Here is a 12751-nt window from a genome sequence, read left to right as displayed (position 1 = left end):
ACAGTGTTGTCAGAACAGCCTAGGTGGTGGGCTATTTGGTGAGATGACCATCTGGCTTCTCTCAATCCGATGACCCTCTCAAGCTCAGTTAGTTGTTCATATGGTCTTTGATTGTAATGTAAAGGCATCTCTAGTGATACAGCATCTCTCTACAACAGATAAACAGGATGCCTTTGCATGCTTGTTTTTATAGGCCAAGGGAGACACACTTTAATACCTGGCTCATTGCATAATGCCAGCAGCATCACACTATAACTCTAATCATTTCCATATCTGCTTGGCTTATCCACATACCAAGTTTCACAGTGATACAACAACTCCTTCTTGGTGTGCTATTTTTATGGCAATAAGTATATTAATTAAAATTTTTATTTTATTTTATAAATAATTATATATTTTATTTTATTTTATTTTTTTTGCTTCTTTAAAAACAACAAAGAAGAAATGTTGTTCTACTATCATACTGTTGTTTTATTAACTCAAGATATATAGATTACAAACAAAGGCACAAGACACACAAAACTACATAGTTGATCTATTGCTGTCCTTAGTGTAACTCAAAAGCCCTGGTCACACTATGGGATTTCCAGCCACACAGGCAACTGCAACCGCAACAAGTGCGAGTGTTCTCGTGGTCAAACATTGTTCGTTGACGTTGCAACATGGAACACGTGACCCTATAATAAACCAATAAAATTACAGTAGCTTGTTTTTTGTCTACTCTCTTGAGTTTACTGACATTTTACATTCTACTTCAGAGTCTTTACGGAATTTTAGCTACTTTTCTTATTAAAATAGTAAGCAGTTCCTTTTATGGAATGAATAAAAGAAAAAAGGCGATAATTTTGTTAGAGCTGGCAAGAATATATGAAGAGAAAAATAAGAAAAAACGTTTATGCTGGGTTAAAACTTGGCGAAATGAAAATCAACGAGCTAAACAATCGTGCTTTCACCAGCTGATGAATGAATTAAGGTTTTCGGATGCTGAAGGTTATAGGGGATATATCTGTATGAATATAATTTATACTTATATATAATTTAGGTGAAACGTTTTGTAGTTTGGCATACCAATTTAGAGTGGCCCATAATTCAGTATCAGTCGTTATTCCAAAAGTTTTGGATGCTATTTATCAATCCTATAAAAGTGAATATTTGAGGGTAAGTGGTGTTTAGAGGAAAGCTTGAATGATTTAATTCATTTATAATAGATATATTTTTTTCTGTTATATAAGCATTTATTTTATTCAATTGTATATTATTAAAAGTATTTGAACTTTTTAAAATAAATCTAACAATTACTTTTATAAATTCAGATTTGATTTATATCAAATATAGCATTTAAATGTACTGAAACTGAGTTAATACAAATGTTATAATCAAGATATGTTGACAAATATACAACACAAAGTATGACATGGCACAAAGACGTTTTCTGATTGGATGCGCGTTTGCAACCGTCGCAAGTAGAACAAACTTTTTGTTTCTAGTTGCTGTTGCAGTCGCGCCAGTTTTCGAGGGGGGAATTATTAGTTAACAGGAACAGCCGTAGCGGTTGCAGTTGCCTGCGCGGCTGGAAATTGCATAGTGTGACCAGGGCTAAAGGGAAAAAGAGAAAAGGTCTAAACAAAGGCCACCTGGCAATGACAAGATTTGAACCTCAACACCCCTCTCAAATTAAAGTTGTTGTTCTCATCAGGCAAGTCTAATTCCAAGACAACAGAAATAGTGCTTTTTCCTGATTAAAGCTTTCATAAAGATATCTGACAACATTTCACTCATTAGTAGATATTTGATGGTCACTTTTGAGAATATGACAAATAAAACTGCATTTCATCACTGTATTTGGTCTTTACCCCATATACCACTGTATTGGTATATGGGGTTTTCCATCAGATCTTGAGTTTCCTAGTTCTCACAATTTAGGATTATCTAGGTCACTGGCTTCCCTTTCATAAAGGATCCTTTGGAGGGGTATATAGCTTCCTTCGACCTTTCCGTTAAAGTCATATATTTGGCTTCTATACTTGAGAGTGCAATGGTGTGCTGTAATCTTAGTGTAACCCAAAGGGAAAAAGACAGATAGTCTAAACCAGGTGTGGCAAACCTATGGCACGTGTGCCCAAAGTGGCACGTAAGAGAAATCATCTGGCACGTAATGTATCATGTGATTTCTGTCCTTTTCAATCATTCTTTCTGTTTATCACCTGATCATCCTTTTTCCAATCAGATTTTTTACATTTATTCGAATTAAAGCGTATTCGTTTAATTTCTTTAAATATCATTATTCGAAGTCTAAGACTTTGGCACGCATTAACATCTTTAAAGCTAAGTATGGTTACAATATGGCACACAGACTCAAAAAGGTTTGCCATCTCTGGTCTAAACAAAGGGGCCTCAACACATGTGCTTGACAAATACACAACAGCTATTTTATATGTATATTTATGTACATGTATACACATATGTCTTATTGGCATAAATATGAGTTGAATCCCAATTTTGGAATCTTTATTTTTAGAAACAATTAGGACCAAAATATAAGCTAGTCTTCTATTATTAATGCAATAAAAAAGCATCAACCAAAATAATTATTAGAAAAAAATGTTAAATTCAGGAGCCAAAAACAAATTTTATTCAGAAATGTTTTAGTTCTTTTAAAGGAACATCATAAGCCCAGAAAGTTTGAAGCATTTAGAACAAATATATTAAAAAGAAGCAGGCTTTTTTATCCTTACCCATGATTTTTTTTTTTAATGTATTTGTTCTAAAGCTCTTAGAAAATTTCCAAGGTGATGACTTTTTAAGAGAACAAAAACATTTCTGAATGAAAATTTGTTTTTGGTCCTGAATTTAGCATATTTATTTTTATGGTAATTTTGAACATGGTGCCAAATAAAAGTTTTTTCTGTTCACCATCTAAAATACATTTAACACCGAAATGTTTTCAACCTCTTAAACGAGTTTCTATCGGTCAGTTTCTAAGAACAATTTCATTTTAAAAAGAACCTCACTTCCTAATATTAACATCACCTCATCGTAAAACATTCTAGTAGAGGAATGATTTTTCTAAATTCAAATTTGTAGGATGCAGTTTGGAACCGTATCCTACAATATGACATGTATTCAATATAGTGGCCTTCTGTAGTGTGATGTATGTGTTTCTATGCAATTTTAATGTTCCCAGGCTTTTGTGTAGTGTGTGGTATGACACTTGTAGAGGAGAGAATGACAGGTACAATAAGCACCCTATTCATCCTTCATGGATGCCTTATTTCCTGGGTGAGTTCTGTGTACTTGCTGATTTTTTCAGTGCATGTGTTTTGTACATTGTGAGTGTTTGGAATGGATATGTCTATAATGTATGTGATTTTATTGTGTTTGTCAATGAGTGTGGTGTCTGGTCTGTTTGTAAATTGTTTTATCTGTAATTATGGCTCTGTCGTTGTTGTTTTCCAGTACTGTCTGTGGAATGTATTTGTAGTATGGTTTGAGGATGTCTGATAATTTGAATTTGTTTGCAAGCTCTTGGTGTATTATATTTGCTACTTGATTATGTCTCTGTAAATAATCTGTCTGTGCCAAGAGCCTGCAACCAGAAATGATGTGTTGTATAGTTTCTGACATGATGTGACATTTGTGAGTGTTGTATCTTTGAGTATGAGTTTTCTATAGTTTTTAGTATTTATGACCTGATCCTGTGTGGTAATCATGAAGCCTTCCATCTCCCCAAAGAGGCATCCCCAAGTTAACCAGCTGTTTGATGCATTTTTTCATCAAAATCCTGGGCCAGGTGGTAAAGACACCTTCCATGGAGTGCTTTTCGAGCCCACAACTGCTTAATTGTGTCCATGCTTTCTTTATGTTGTGTGGTAAAGTTTAATGGTGTGTTATTTGAGTCTGTTAGATGTAACTGTGATGTTTCTTGCAGTGGTGTGCCATGACATTTGATGACAGGGAAGCTGTGTTTCTGTAAGAAGCCGACTTCCAGGGGCAATCAGTTAATTGCACGTCAGTGATGGTCTAGGGCAGGGTGGGCAACCTGCGGCCCGCATTCATATATTTTGCAGCCCATGACACACAAAATGTGAATAAATATATCAATTTCCCAGCTTAAGGAAGTATGCAGCAAAAATTCAAATGTTATTTTTACAACTTATGTATGTGAATAGTTTTTCCCGCAATGAATTTAGTAAAAATTAAAACAAGAAACTGGCTAACAGACACGTCAAAACTAATTTAAAACTAGCAGTGACAAATATTTAACCAAATATTTCCAATATATTACGTTTACATCAGTTCCAGAAGCTAAATTAAGTATACCTATGCTAATTTATAATTATATATGAATAAATAATTCTGATTTACTAACTTTTTTTTTTTCCTCTTTCTCTTGTATGCGGCCTGCATCAGTTCAAAAGTCTTAAAATATGGCCCTTACATAGAAAAACGTTGCCCATCCCTGGTCTTGGGTCCATTCGTATTCATTTGTTCGATAAGCCAGTAAAAACTGTAGATTTCTCTAAATGTATTTTTAATATCACAACTACATTCTGAATTGCTAGCCACAATATAAGGGCTAAAATTAAAAATAAAATTATAAAAACTTACTTGGTGAAATAAAATGTGCGGTGGATATACGTACCTGGTACACTATATTGTTCAATTAATCTTTTAATTTTCTTTAAAAGTATATTAATATACTTTTAAAGAAAATTTTAATTAAATATGGCTTTGTAAAGAAATGTACATAAAATTAACATAAAATATTCTTTACTTTTTAAATTTTAAAACAATCCACTTAATCAAATAGCTCGATACGGGTGGCTAATGATGGAATCAGAGACAGTCCAGGTAGGTGTGCAGTGTGTGCATGCCAAATCCCGAGGGTGCCGCTACCGGTCAATGTCAAATGCCTCTCGTCGCATCACTAGTGTACCTCAAAGAACGCAACAGGGTTGTTGTAAATTTTAAACGTTTCTCACCATAGCTGTAAAAATCTAAATATGTTAAACTTAATACTAAGTAGATTGTCCATCATTTGTTTTCTAACTAATTTGTTTTAGGACCAGTGTCCACTAAAATTTCCAAAATTTACAACTTTTTAGTCACTCTCGTTGAACTGGAAAAATTTCTGTCTTTATTATCTAATATTACGAAGAAATCAGTCCCCACTGTACTCAGCTAGAGATTGGTTCGGTTAAGCTTTTGTTTAAGTAAAATTCTGGTTCTTTCAGCAGGGTTTTATTTATGTCCCCAATTAAATAATTAAGAGATTAGGGAATATTCAGGTACAAAATAACTGGTTTCAACTTACTTCTTAAGTAGAAATAAGTTGAAACCAGTTACTTAGTACCTGAATATTTGTAGTCATGGAAAAAAGTGTAAAGACAAATTTTTATGACAACGGATATATAAATCGTAAATTTAAGGAAAATAAACTGTGGAGCTTTTTTGTACCTTGTGCATGTCATTCATTAAATTTGGTTGTAAATGATGCTGCCAAAGTAACAGTTAATTTTTTAACATTGTACCAGAATTGTACACGTTTTTTTCTACATACCCTTATAGATGGGATATAGGGAATTGTAATATCACTGGTTTAACATCGAAATCCATAAGTAATATAAGATAGGAGAGCAGAATAAAAATATCAAATATTTTAATGGATTTTTTAAAATTTTTGTCAACCATACAGAACTATCATAAAAGCATACCAGCAAATTTCTATCAGTTGGGTTAAGTTATAAATGTACAGTACTTATGATTCACATAATTGGGCGAGGGCAGCTAACAGCCCAGACCGGTCCGGGATAGAATCATTGGAAGTGTTATACGTGTGTAGCTTCCACCAGCTAAACCGTGCAAGGTTGGTGCTCTGTAAAGCACATGCGCCAATGCCTATAATCTGGTTGCTTGGAAATTGACCCAGTTTTGACAATACAGTGCTTCCATTCTGCCATTGATATTTGAATATACAATAGCAAACTTATCGTTTATTTCACATGTAGTATAGAAATTTGTAATAAGATACATAATACAATTATAATAAAATATTAATTTTAATTAATTCAAACTATGTTCAAAATATGAAAATTTATATTTTAGAAAATACAAGGGAAGCGGCGCTTCCACCGCTTCCAATGACGGCACTCCACTGCTTTCTTGTATTTTTGTAGAAAAACTCTCACAGTGTCTGTATGTGTTTGTAGTGAAGGTTTACTATGTCAATCAGGCCATGTTCGCCATCTTTACATGGAAGGGTTGATCTTTCTATGGTGGATTTAGGATGATGATGTTTATGCTTAGTAAGTGTTGTTCTTGTTTTTGTTTGGAGATGCTCAAGATCTGTGTGAATCTAATGTATAACTACAAAAGAATAAGTACTGGGAAAACATATGTGTTTATGGCTTTAACTGTGTTCTGAGAATAGTGTTTAAACTACTTTAGTATTCTTTAATTAATCTTTGCTTTATTTGTGTAAGTTCTTTTGGTTTGGCCTGTTGGAATCCTAAATACTTGTAGAACTCGCCCTTTTCCATGGATTCAATAATGTCTCCATTTCCAAGTGCAAATCTCCTTTCTTCAGGACTCATTTTTCTGTGTGAAGTGTTTTGCATTTGTCTAGGCCAAACTCCATTTGGATGTCCTTGGTGTATGAATGTGTGATTTCTAGGAGTTGATGAAATTGTTTTTGTGGGGATGCATAAAGTTTTATGCCGTCTATGTACACGAGATGTGACAGTGTAAACTGTGTTGTTTTTTCACGTCTGATATTGTAACAATATTGTGTGTTGTTTAACATGTTGGATAATGGCTTTAGGGCTAAGCAGAACCAGAACAGGACTCAAGGAATTTCCTTGAAAAATTCCTTGCCTAATGAATATTTGGTTTATTTGTATGGAAGTGTTATGAATCGTGAGATGTAGTCATTCTCAGATGCTGCATAGTGTTCTGGAAGAATGCAATGAGGGATGGTTATATTTTGTAGATGTGTAGAAAATGTAACAGCGAACTGTGTGGAACACTGTTGAATGCTTTTCTGTAGTCTATATATGCCATGTGTATGTTTCTGTGTTGTTTGTGTGCTTGCCTAGAATAACTGAATCTTTGAGTAACTGATTCTTTGTAACCCCTGTGATTTATACAGCAACCTTTTTGTTGTTCTGTAAGAATGTCGTGTTCTTCAACATGTTTGTATATTTTGTTTGCAATACAGGATGTCAATAATTTGTAGAGTGTTGGAAGACATGTAATTGGTCTATATTGATCTATATTTGTGGGTCTGTGGTATTATTTTTAGGTTTGTGTAGGTGCCCTGAGTAAGAAAATTTGACATGTCTTCTGGATTGATGATGTGTGTTAGGTGTTTAGTTCCTGGTGCAGTGGTGTAAACTTTTTGTACCAGAAATTTGTACCAGAATGTTGTCTACACCAGGTGTCTTCCAGTTGTGTGTTCTGTTAACAGTGTATTGGAAATCATGTATGTTTATTTCAGCACAGGGCATAGTTGGTATGTTATGCAAGTTTTTCTTCTCCTCCTCAATCTAGCCTGCATCAGCATTGTGTGTGACAGCACTGGACCAAAGAGAAGACCAATAAGTTGTGAGTTCTTCTTCTGTTGGTGTGCCACTGTGCTGTGTATCAGTGTTTGTTTTGGTACTGATTTGTCTGTATAAGAGTTTTTCATTGTTTGTGAATAATTTATTTTGTTGTTTTTGTAGTGAACATGTTTTGTATCATTTGAGTTTACGTGCTTTGGCAGCAAGTTTTTGTTTTAGAGTATCAATGTATTCTGTAATGCATGTGTTGTGATGTTCATGTTTTGTGTGTGTTTTGATTTTCTTGAAAGTGTTTTTGAGTTGTTTCTTTAATTTGGGTGTTATGTTATTTTTAGTGTATTGTGTCAGTCTGCCTAATTGCTGTCTGATGTCATTTACCGTATTTTACGGACTATAAGACGCAATTTTTTCTTCAAAAAATTGCCTCCAAAATTCAGGTGCGTCTTATAGTCTGTAGCGTCTTATAGGTATTTTTTTTTTTTAAATTGCTTAAAAATTAAGGTGCGTCTTATAGTCTGTAGCATCTTATAGTCCGTAAAATACGGTATTTGTGTTTCTCTCCTTCTCTGCCAGGCAGGTTTGTGATAGAATTGTGTTTTGTGTGTATCTGTCTGCAATTGTATTTTCAGTCCATGGTGTGTGACTACTGTGACTGCCCCAGCATAAACTAATGTATGTATGTCTGAGAGTGTAGAAATTGAATGAATGTAGTGTGGTAGTAAGTGAGTGTTTACATAATTTAGTGTTTTACCTACTGCCTTTGACGTGTTGATTTTTGGTATTTGTGGTCTTTATGTGGGATCTGTACATGTATATTTAGTGAGTGTTTCCTGAAATATAAGTGAGAGCGTATTAACTAAATCTATGTCTATGTTATCAGTGATGGATGAGGAAGAGTCTGTAGTATCATTAGTGTCTGTGTGCTATTATTAATGCTTGTTGCTGGATTATCTTGACAGGTTATGTGATCTTCATTAATGTTAAATGTTTCTGTCTGTTGGTGTATTTGATCGCAACCTGTTGTTTAATAAGTTTGAGTTTTGTTTGTGGAATAAGGTTGTTGTGTATAATTGTTCTTTTTTGATCAACAACCCTTTGTTTGGTGATAGTGAGGTGATGATATTGTTGTGTGAATCTATGGTGTAGTTGTTAGTTTGTATGCTGTCATGTTTGTTTTGAGTTTTGTGATGGTGTAGTAAGTACTAATGATAAACTCGTTCAAATCTATTTTCCATTTCATCCGTTGGCGTGGTTTTCCAGCCTTTGTGGTCTGTGGATGCATTGCCACAGAAACACCAAGGCTGGGTTGGTTCCTCACATCTGTTGAGGGCATTGCAGTAGCCATGCTTGGACCGGTGCTGCTTTCGCCACCAGTAACCAAGGGAGACTGTGACCTATTTCTCGAACGTGAGCCTCTGCCTAACCCACAAACGTGGACCTTGTTAACCCGGGCGACGTCCGAGCCAGTATCACACTTTGATCTAGTTATTACCATAATAAATATCACCACAGAATGTGGGTGTGGTCACTCTTAGCTTCATTTCTCCCCATAGACCTGACTGGCATGGGTGTCCCTACCAGGAGCTTGTGCTCCAGCCTGCATTGCCCTATGGATCAGTAAAATTACTGGGCTCTCCCACCATGACCAGGTGGTGACCATGGGAGAGGAGTTATTATTATTATTATAGTATTAACATTAAATTTGCAGATAAATTTATAAATTTAAGTAGTTTCAATAAACTGTTATTTTTTAATCATATATTAATGAAAATAATAATTAAAATTTTAAATTCTTTTATTAGGAAGAAATTTTCTACAAAAATGCAGGAGGACAGGATTGTCTAAAAATAAAAAAACATGTTTTAATGATATGAAACAATTAAATCTAAAGGAAAGTTTTGAGAGATTTAAATTTCAAAAGTAGGTATTTTATTTTCATCTAATTTATTCAAACATTTTGACACTCCATGACCCAAAAATGTAAAAAATAAACCCTTACAAAATTGCTTGTTTGTGTGTGTGTGTGCAGCAACATCTGTTTTGCATTATATCTCAGTGTAAAGTACTATTTTTTTAGTAGCTTAGGTAACCGACTATAATTACGGTCGGTGAAACTTCCGTTAACCTAACGGGTACTTTACGCGGATTCGAGATTAGTTTGCCAGGCCTGGGCTTTTAAGCGTGCACCGAAAGATTAGTAATAATAACGATAAATACCAAGTCAAATCAAAAGTTCAAATATATTTAATTAATAACTAGAACGTACTATGTACAAAGGTCAATAAGCCAAACAAAATTTATTAACGAAAATCAACAAGTCAACCCGACAATAAACTCAGGTACTTAGCTTAACTTAATAGTAATTCCCCTTGAAATTCGACAAATCAAATACTTAGAAACTATGAACAAAATCTCTTACTAATTAAACGTCTATCCGTCACCTCACTATACGAAGAAAACTATTTCCTCAATCCTTTCGATATCGTCAATCGAACTCCTCTTTAACACCTTGGATCGTCCAACTATCAATCTGGACTTCTATCAGAAAATACTTCGCTTTCGAATTAACCTCTCTCTCAAAGTCGCCTCGATTTGGAATTCACCTCGGTTTGGAACTCACCTCTCCTTCTTCGGTTAACATACGGGTTTTATACTGTGAGGTGACGTCACACTTGAGCTGGGTTACTCCTCTTATTTACATACTTAGTTGCTAACATTAACTTTCTGTTCTGGCAGCTTTAAGTTTCCGACAAAGCTTATAAACCGTTTACAAAATATTTATCATAATTTTCTGGGATGTTTAAGATGGTTTATCAAGTATTTCTCTACTAGTGATTGTGGGGACTCCCCCTCCATTTTTTTTTTCTGCGGACTGTTACTTCCGCCGGGCAGCGCAAGTGCGCAAGATTTTTTCCTACGGCGCTTATTTCTCTGTGAGTTGTTTTATCTTCATTTTTCATTACTAACAAGAGAGTGGTGGGGAACCTTCGTCCTAAATAAACATAAACCCCAAACAAAAGATAATAAAACGGAAATAATAATAAAATAAAAATAACGTTCGGACTCAGTTCCTTACATCAGGACCCGTATGAACCAAAAATTTCGAATCTTGGTAGGTTTATTTCTATATATGAGGCATTGATGCTATTAAATTTTAATACTTAAAGATGGAGAAGTGGGAACTAGAGGAGAGCCATGTGTCATATTGCAAATGGAGTCTGACTAACCTAACCTTGCGCCATTAACAAAAATTTATGATTACCAAGTAGAAACGTCAATCGTATGACTCCAGCAACTTGTCTTTTTGTTTATCCAAATATCGGTGAATGTCAACAGGTTTTTGTTGCTTGGAGACATGTCTCTCAGGTGAGAAATTACTTAGTGTGTCATGGCCTTAATGCTGCATATGGTTATAGTAGTTGGAGACTGATATTGCTTAATTGAATATTTTTGGGTGGGCTACTCATTGATCAGTCAGTAATATAGTTTTTCTATTTTGTGTCTAATGAGCTCAAATAATTTTTAAAAAGTGCAAGTCATCCAAACAATGTTATTGCTTGTATACTTCCATGGAAAGCTACATTTTTGAAACTTTTAAGTTTTGCCAATCAAGTGGACAGCGAACCGCGTTCAGGCGGTTCGCTATCCACTGATGTGCGACCATCTTTGAAGTGGTTGTACCATTCCTTTATCTGTCTATTGCTCGTGGCATCGTCCCCCGAAAGCTTGTTGAATCTTGCAAATGGTTTCTGCTTGGGTATCGCCAAGCTTTTGGCAAAATTTGATGCAATATCGCTGTTCGTGTTGTTCAGTCATTTTCCAACTTTATGGAATCCGACGAGCGCTCACTACACGTCCTCACTCATAGGCCGACTGCCAGCGACTGATGCTTCCTGCAGGCGAAAAAAAATTTAGGACTGCGCATGACTGTCCCCTCCACATCTGCACCAAAGGAGGTCTCCTGCGAGTCATTGGTTTACGTGGGAAAAATTAAGGTCCAATACTTTTTGAACACCCCTCTTATAGCTAATCTAATAAAGATATATCTTTCTGTAATATTAATATAATCTTAATAGTAAATTTTGTATGTGTGTATATGTGTGAATTATTTTTTATAACTCTAAAATGATTAGTAGTAATTCTCATTTTCTGTGTTTAGATTTCAATGTCAAGATATCTTTTAATGTTTTACTTATTCCCCTGAATGTTCTGGAACATGCTACTGTAAAATGAAATAAATACAGAGGTGCCTTGTACTTTGAATTTAATTCATTCCAGGAGGCCGTTCAAATTCCAAATTGTTTGAAGTCTGAAGTAATTTTCCCCATTAGAAATAATGATAAGTGAATGAATCCTTTTTTTGACCCTAAACAATACTCATTTCAATAAACTTAAAATAGCAAATACACACAATTTAAGGTAAAAATAACACAATTAAATGACTTAATAGTAAATTAAAACACAAGAACAATAAATAAGATACATGAATACTGTATAATAAAATGAAAATTGCATTTACTAGTCACACACCATTGACTTCAACATCTTAAACATGACTGTCAGATCTGTATCACATCCATGTTTTGTGATAAATTCATCTGAATTGTCAATATTACCTCCTCCTCCTAGGTGAACTTCCTCTCTTCCATACACATTTCAGATGGCACCAATAATAATTAAAGGTGTGAATAGAAAGTTTTTGCATGTTTTACCAGCTATGGTTACTTAACGTAGATGTGTGATTTAATTACAACAGTTGTGAAATTTAACACATTATTGCTGATTTGAGATTGTATTCTTTGTTCAGAAGCTTATTTTACACTTGGAGTGCATTTTTCACTGCATGTGCAGTTCAAACTCCAAAGCAAATTTTTGTCAAATTTAGCATTTGAACTTTGAAGCTTGGAAGTTAGTCATTTGAAGTATGAGGTATCACTGTATTTAGTGTTGTAATGAAATAAGTAAGAGTGTGTTTGTGTAGGTGTGTATATATAAATATATACATGTGTGTATGTATGTATGTATGTAATACTTTTTTCTTCTTTTCAGATCTAAATTGCTGATTAGGCATGATCTAGTACAAATAGACTTGACAATGGACACTATTGAAGAGAGTGAAAATTTAAAATAAACCAGTCCTTAATTTTTATATTAAAATTTGTAAGATAGATTGTACTGTACATAAATATTTA

At 34.4% G+C, this 12751-nt stretch overlaps 1 protein-coding gene across 2 annotated transcripts in view; it reads left to right on the top strand.

Annotated features, from left to right (window-relative positions):
• tos (Exonuclease tos) overlaps positions 1 to 12751 on the top strand; it is an 81470-nt gene extending 68719 nt beyond the window's left edge. Inside the window, exons 11-12 of one of the 2 annotated variants that reach the window (XM_067263906.1) lie at positions 9362 to 9479; positions 12609 to 12751. In XM_067263906.1, coding sequence (XP_067120007.1) covers positions 9362 to 9479; positions 12609 to 12690 — 200 coding nt within the window. In that variant the 3' untranslated portion in view covers positions 12691 to 12751. The remainder of the gene's footprint in view (positions 1 to 9361; positions 9480 to 12608) is intronic. The other variant, XM_067263907.1, reaches the window with a different exon arrangement.

Source organism: Centruroides vittatus, unplaced genomic scaffold (genome assembly GCF_030686945.1).
Source record: "Centruroides vittatus isolate TY-2023 unplaced genomic scaffold, ASM3068694v2 contig_18, whole genome shotgun sequence".
Classification (NCBI taxonomy): domain Eukaryota; kingdom Metazoa; phylum Arthropoda; class Arachnida; order Scorpiones; family Buthidae; genus Centruroides; species Centruroides vittatus.
Note: the sequence above shows the minus strand (reverse complement) of the source record. Positions and strands in the feature narration are given on the sequence as shown.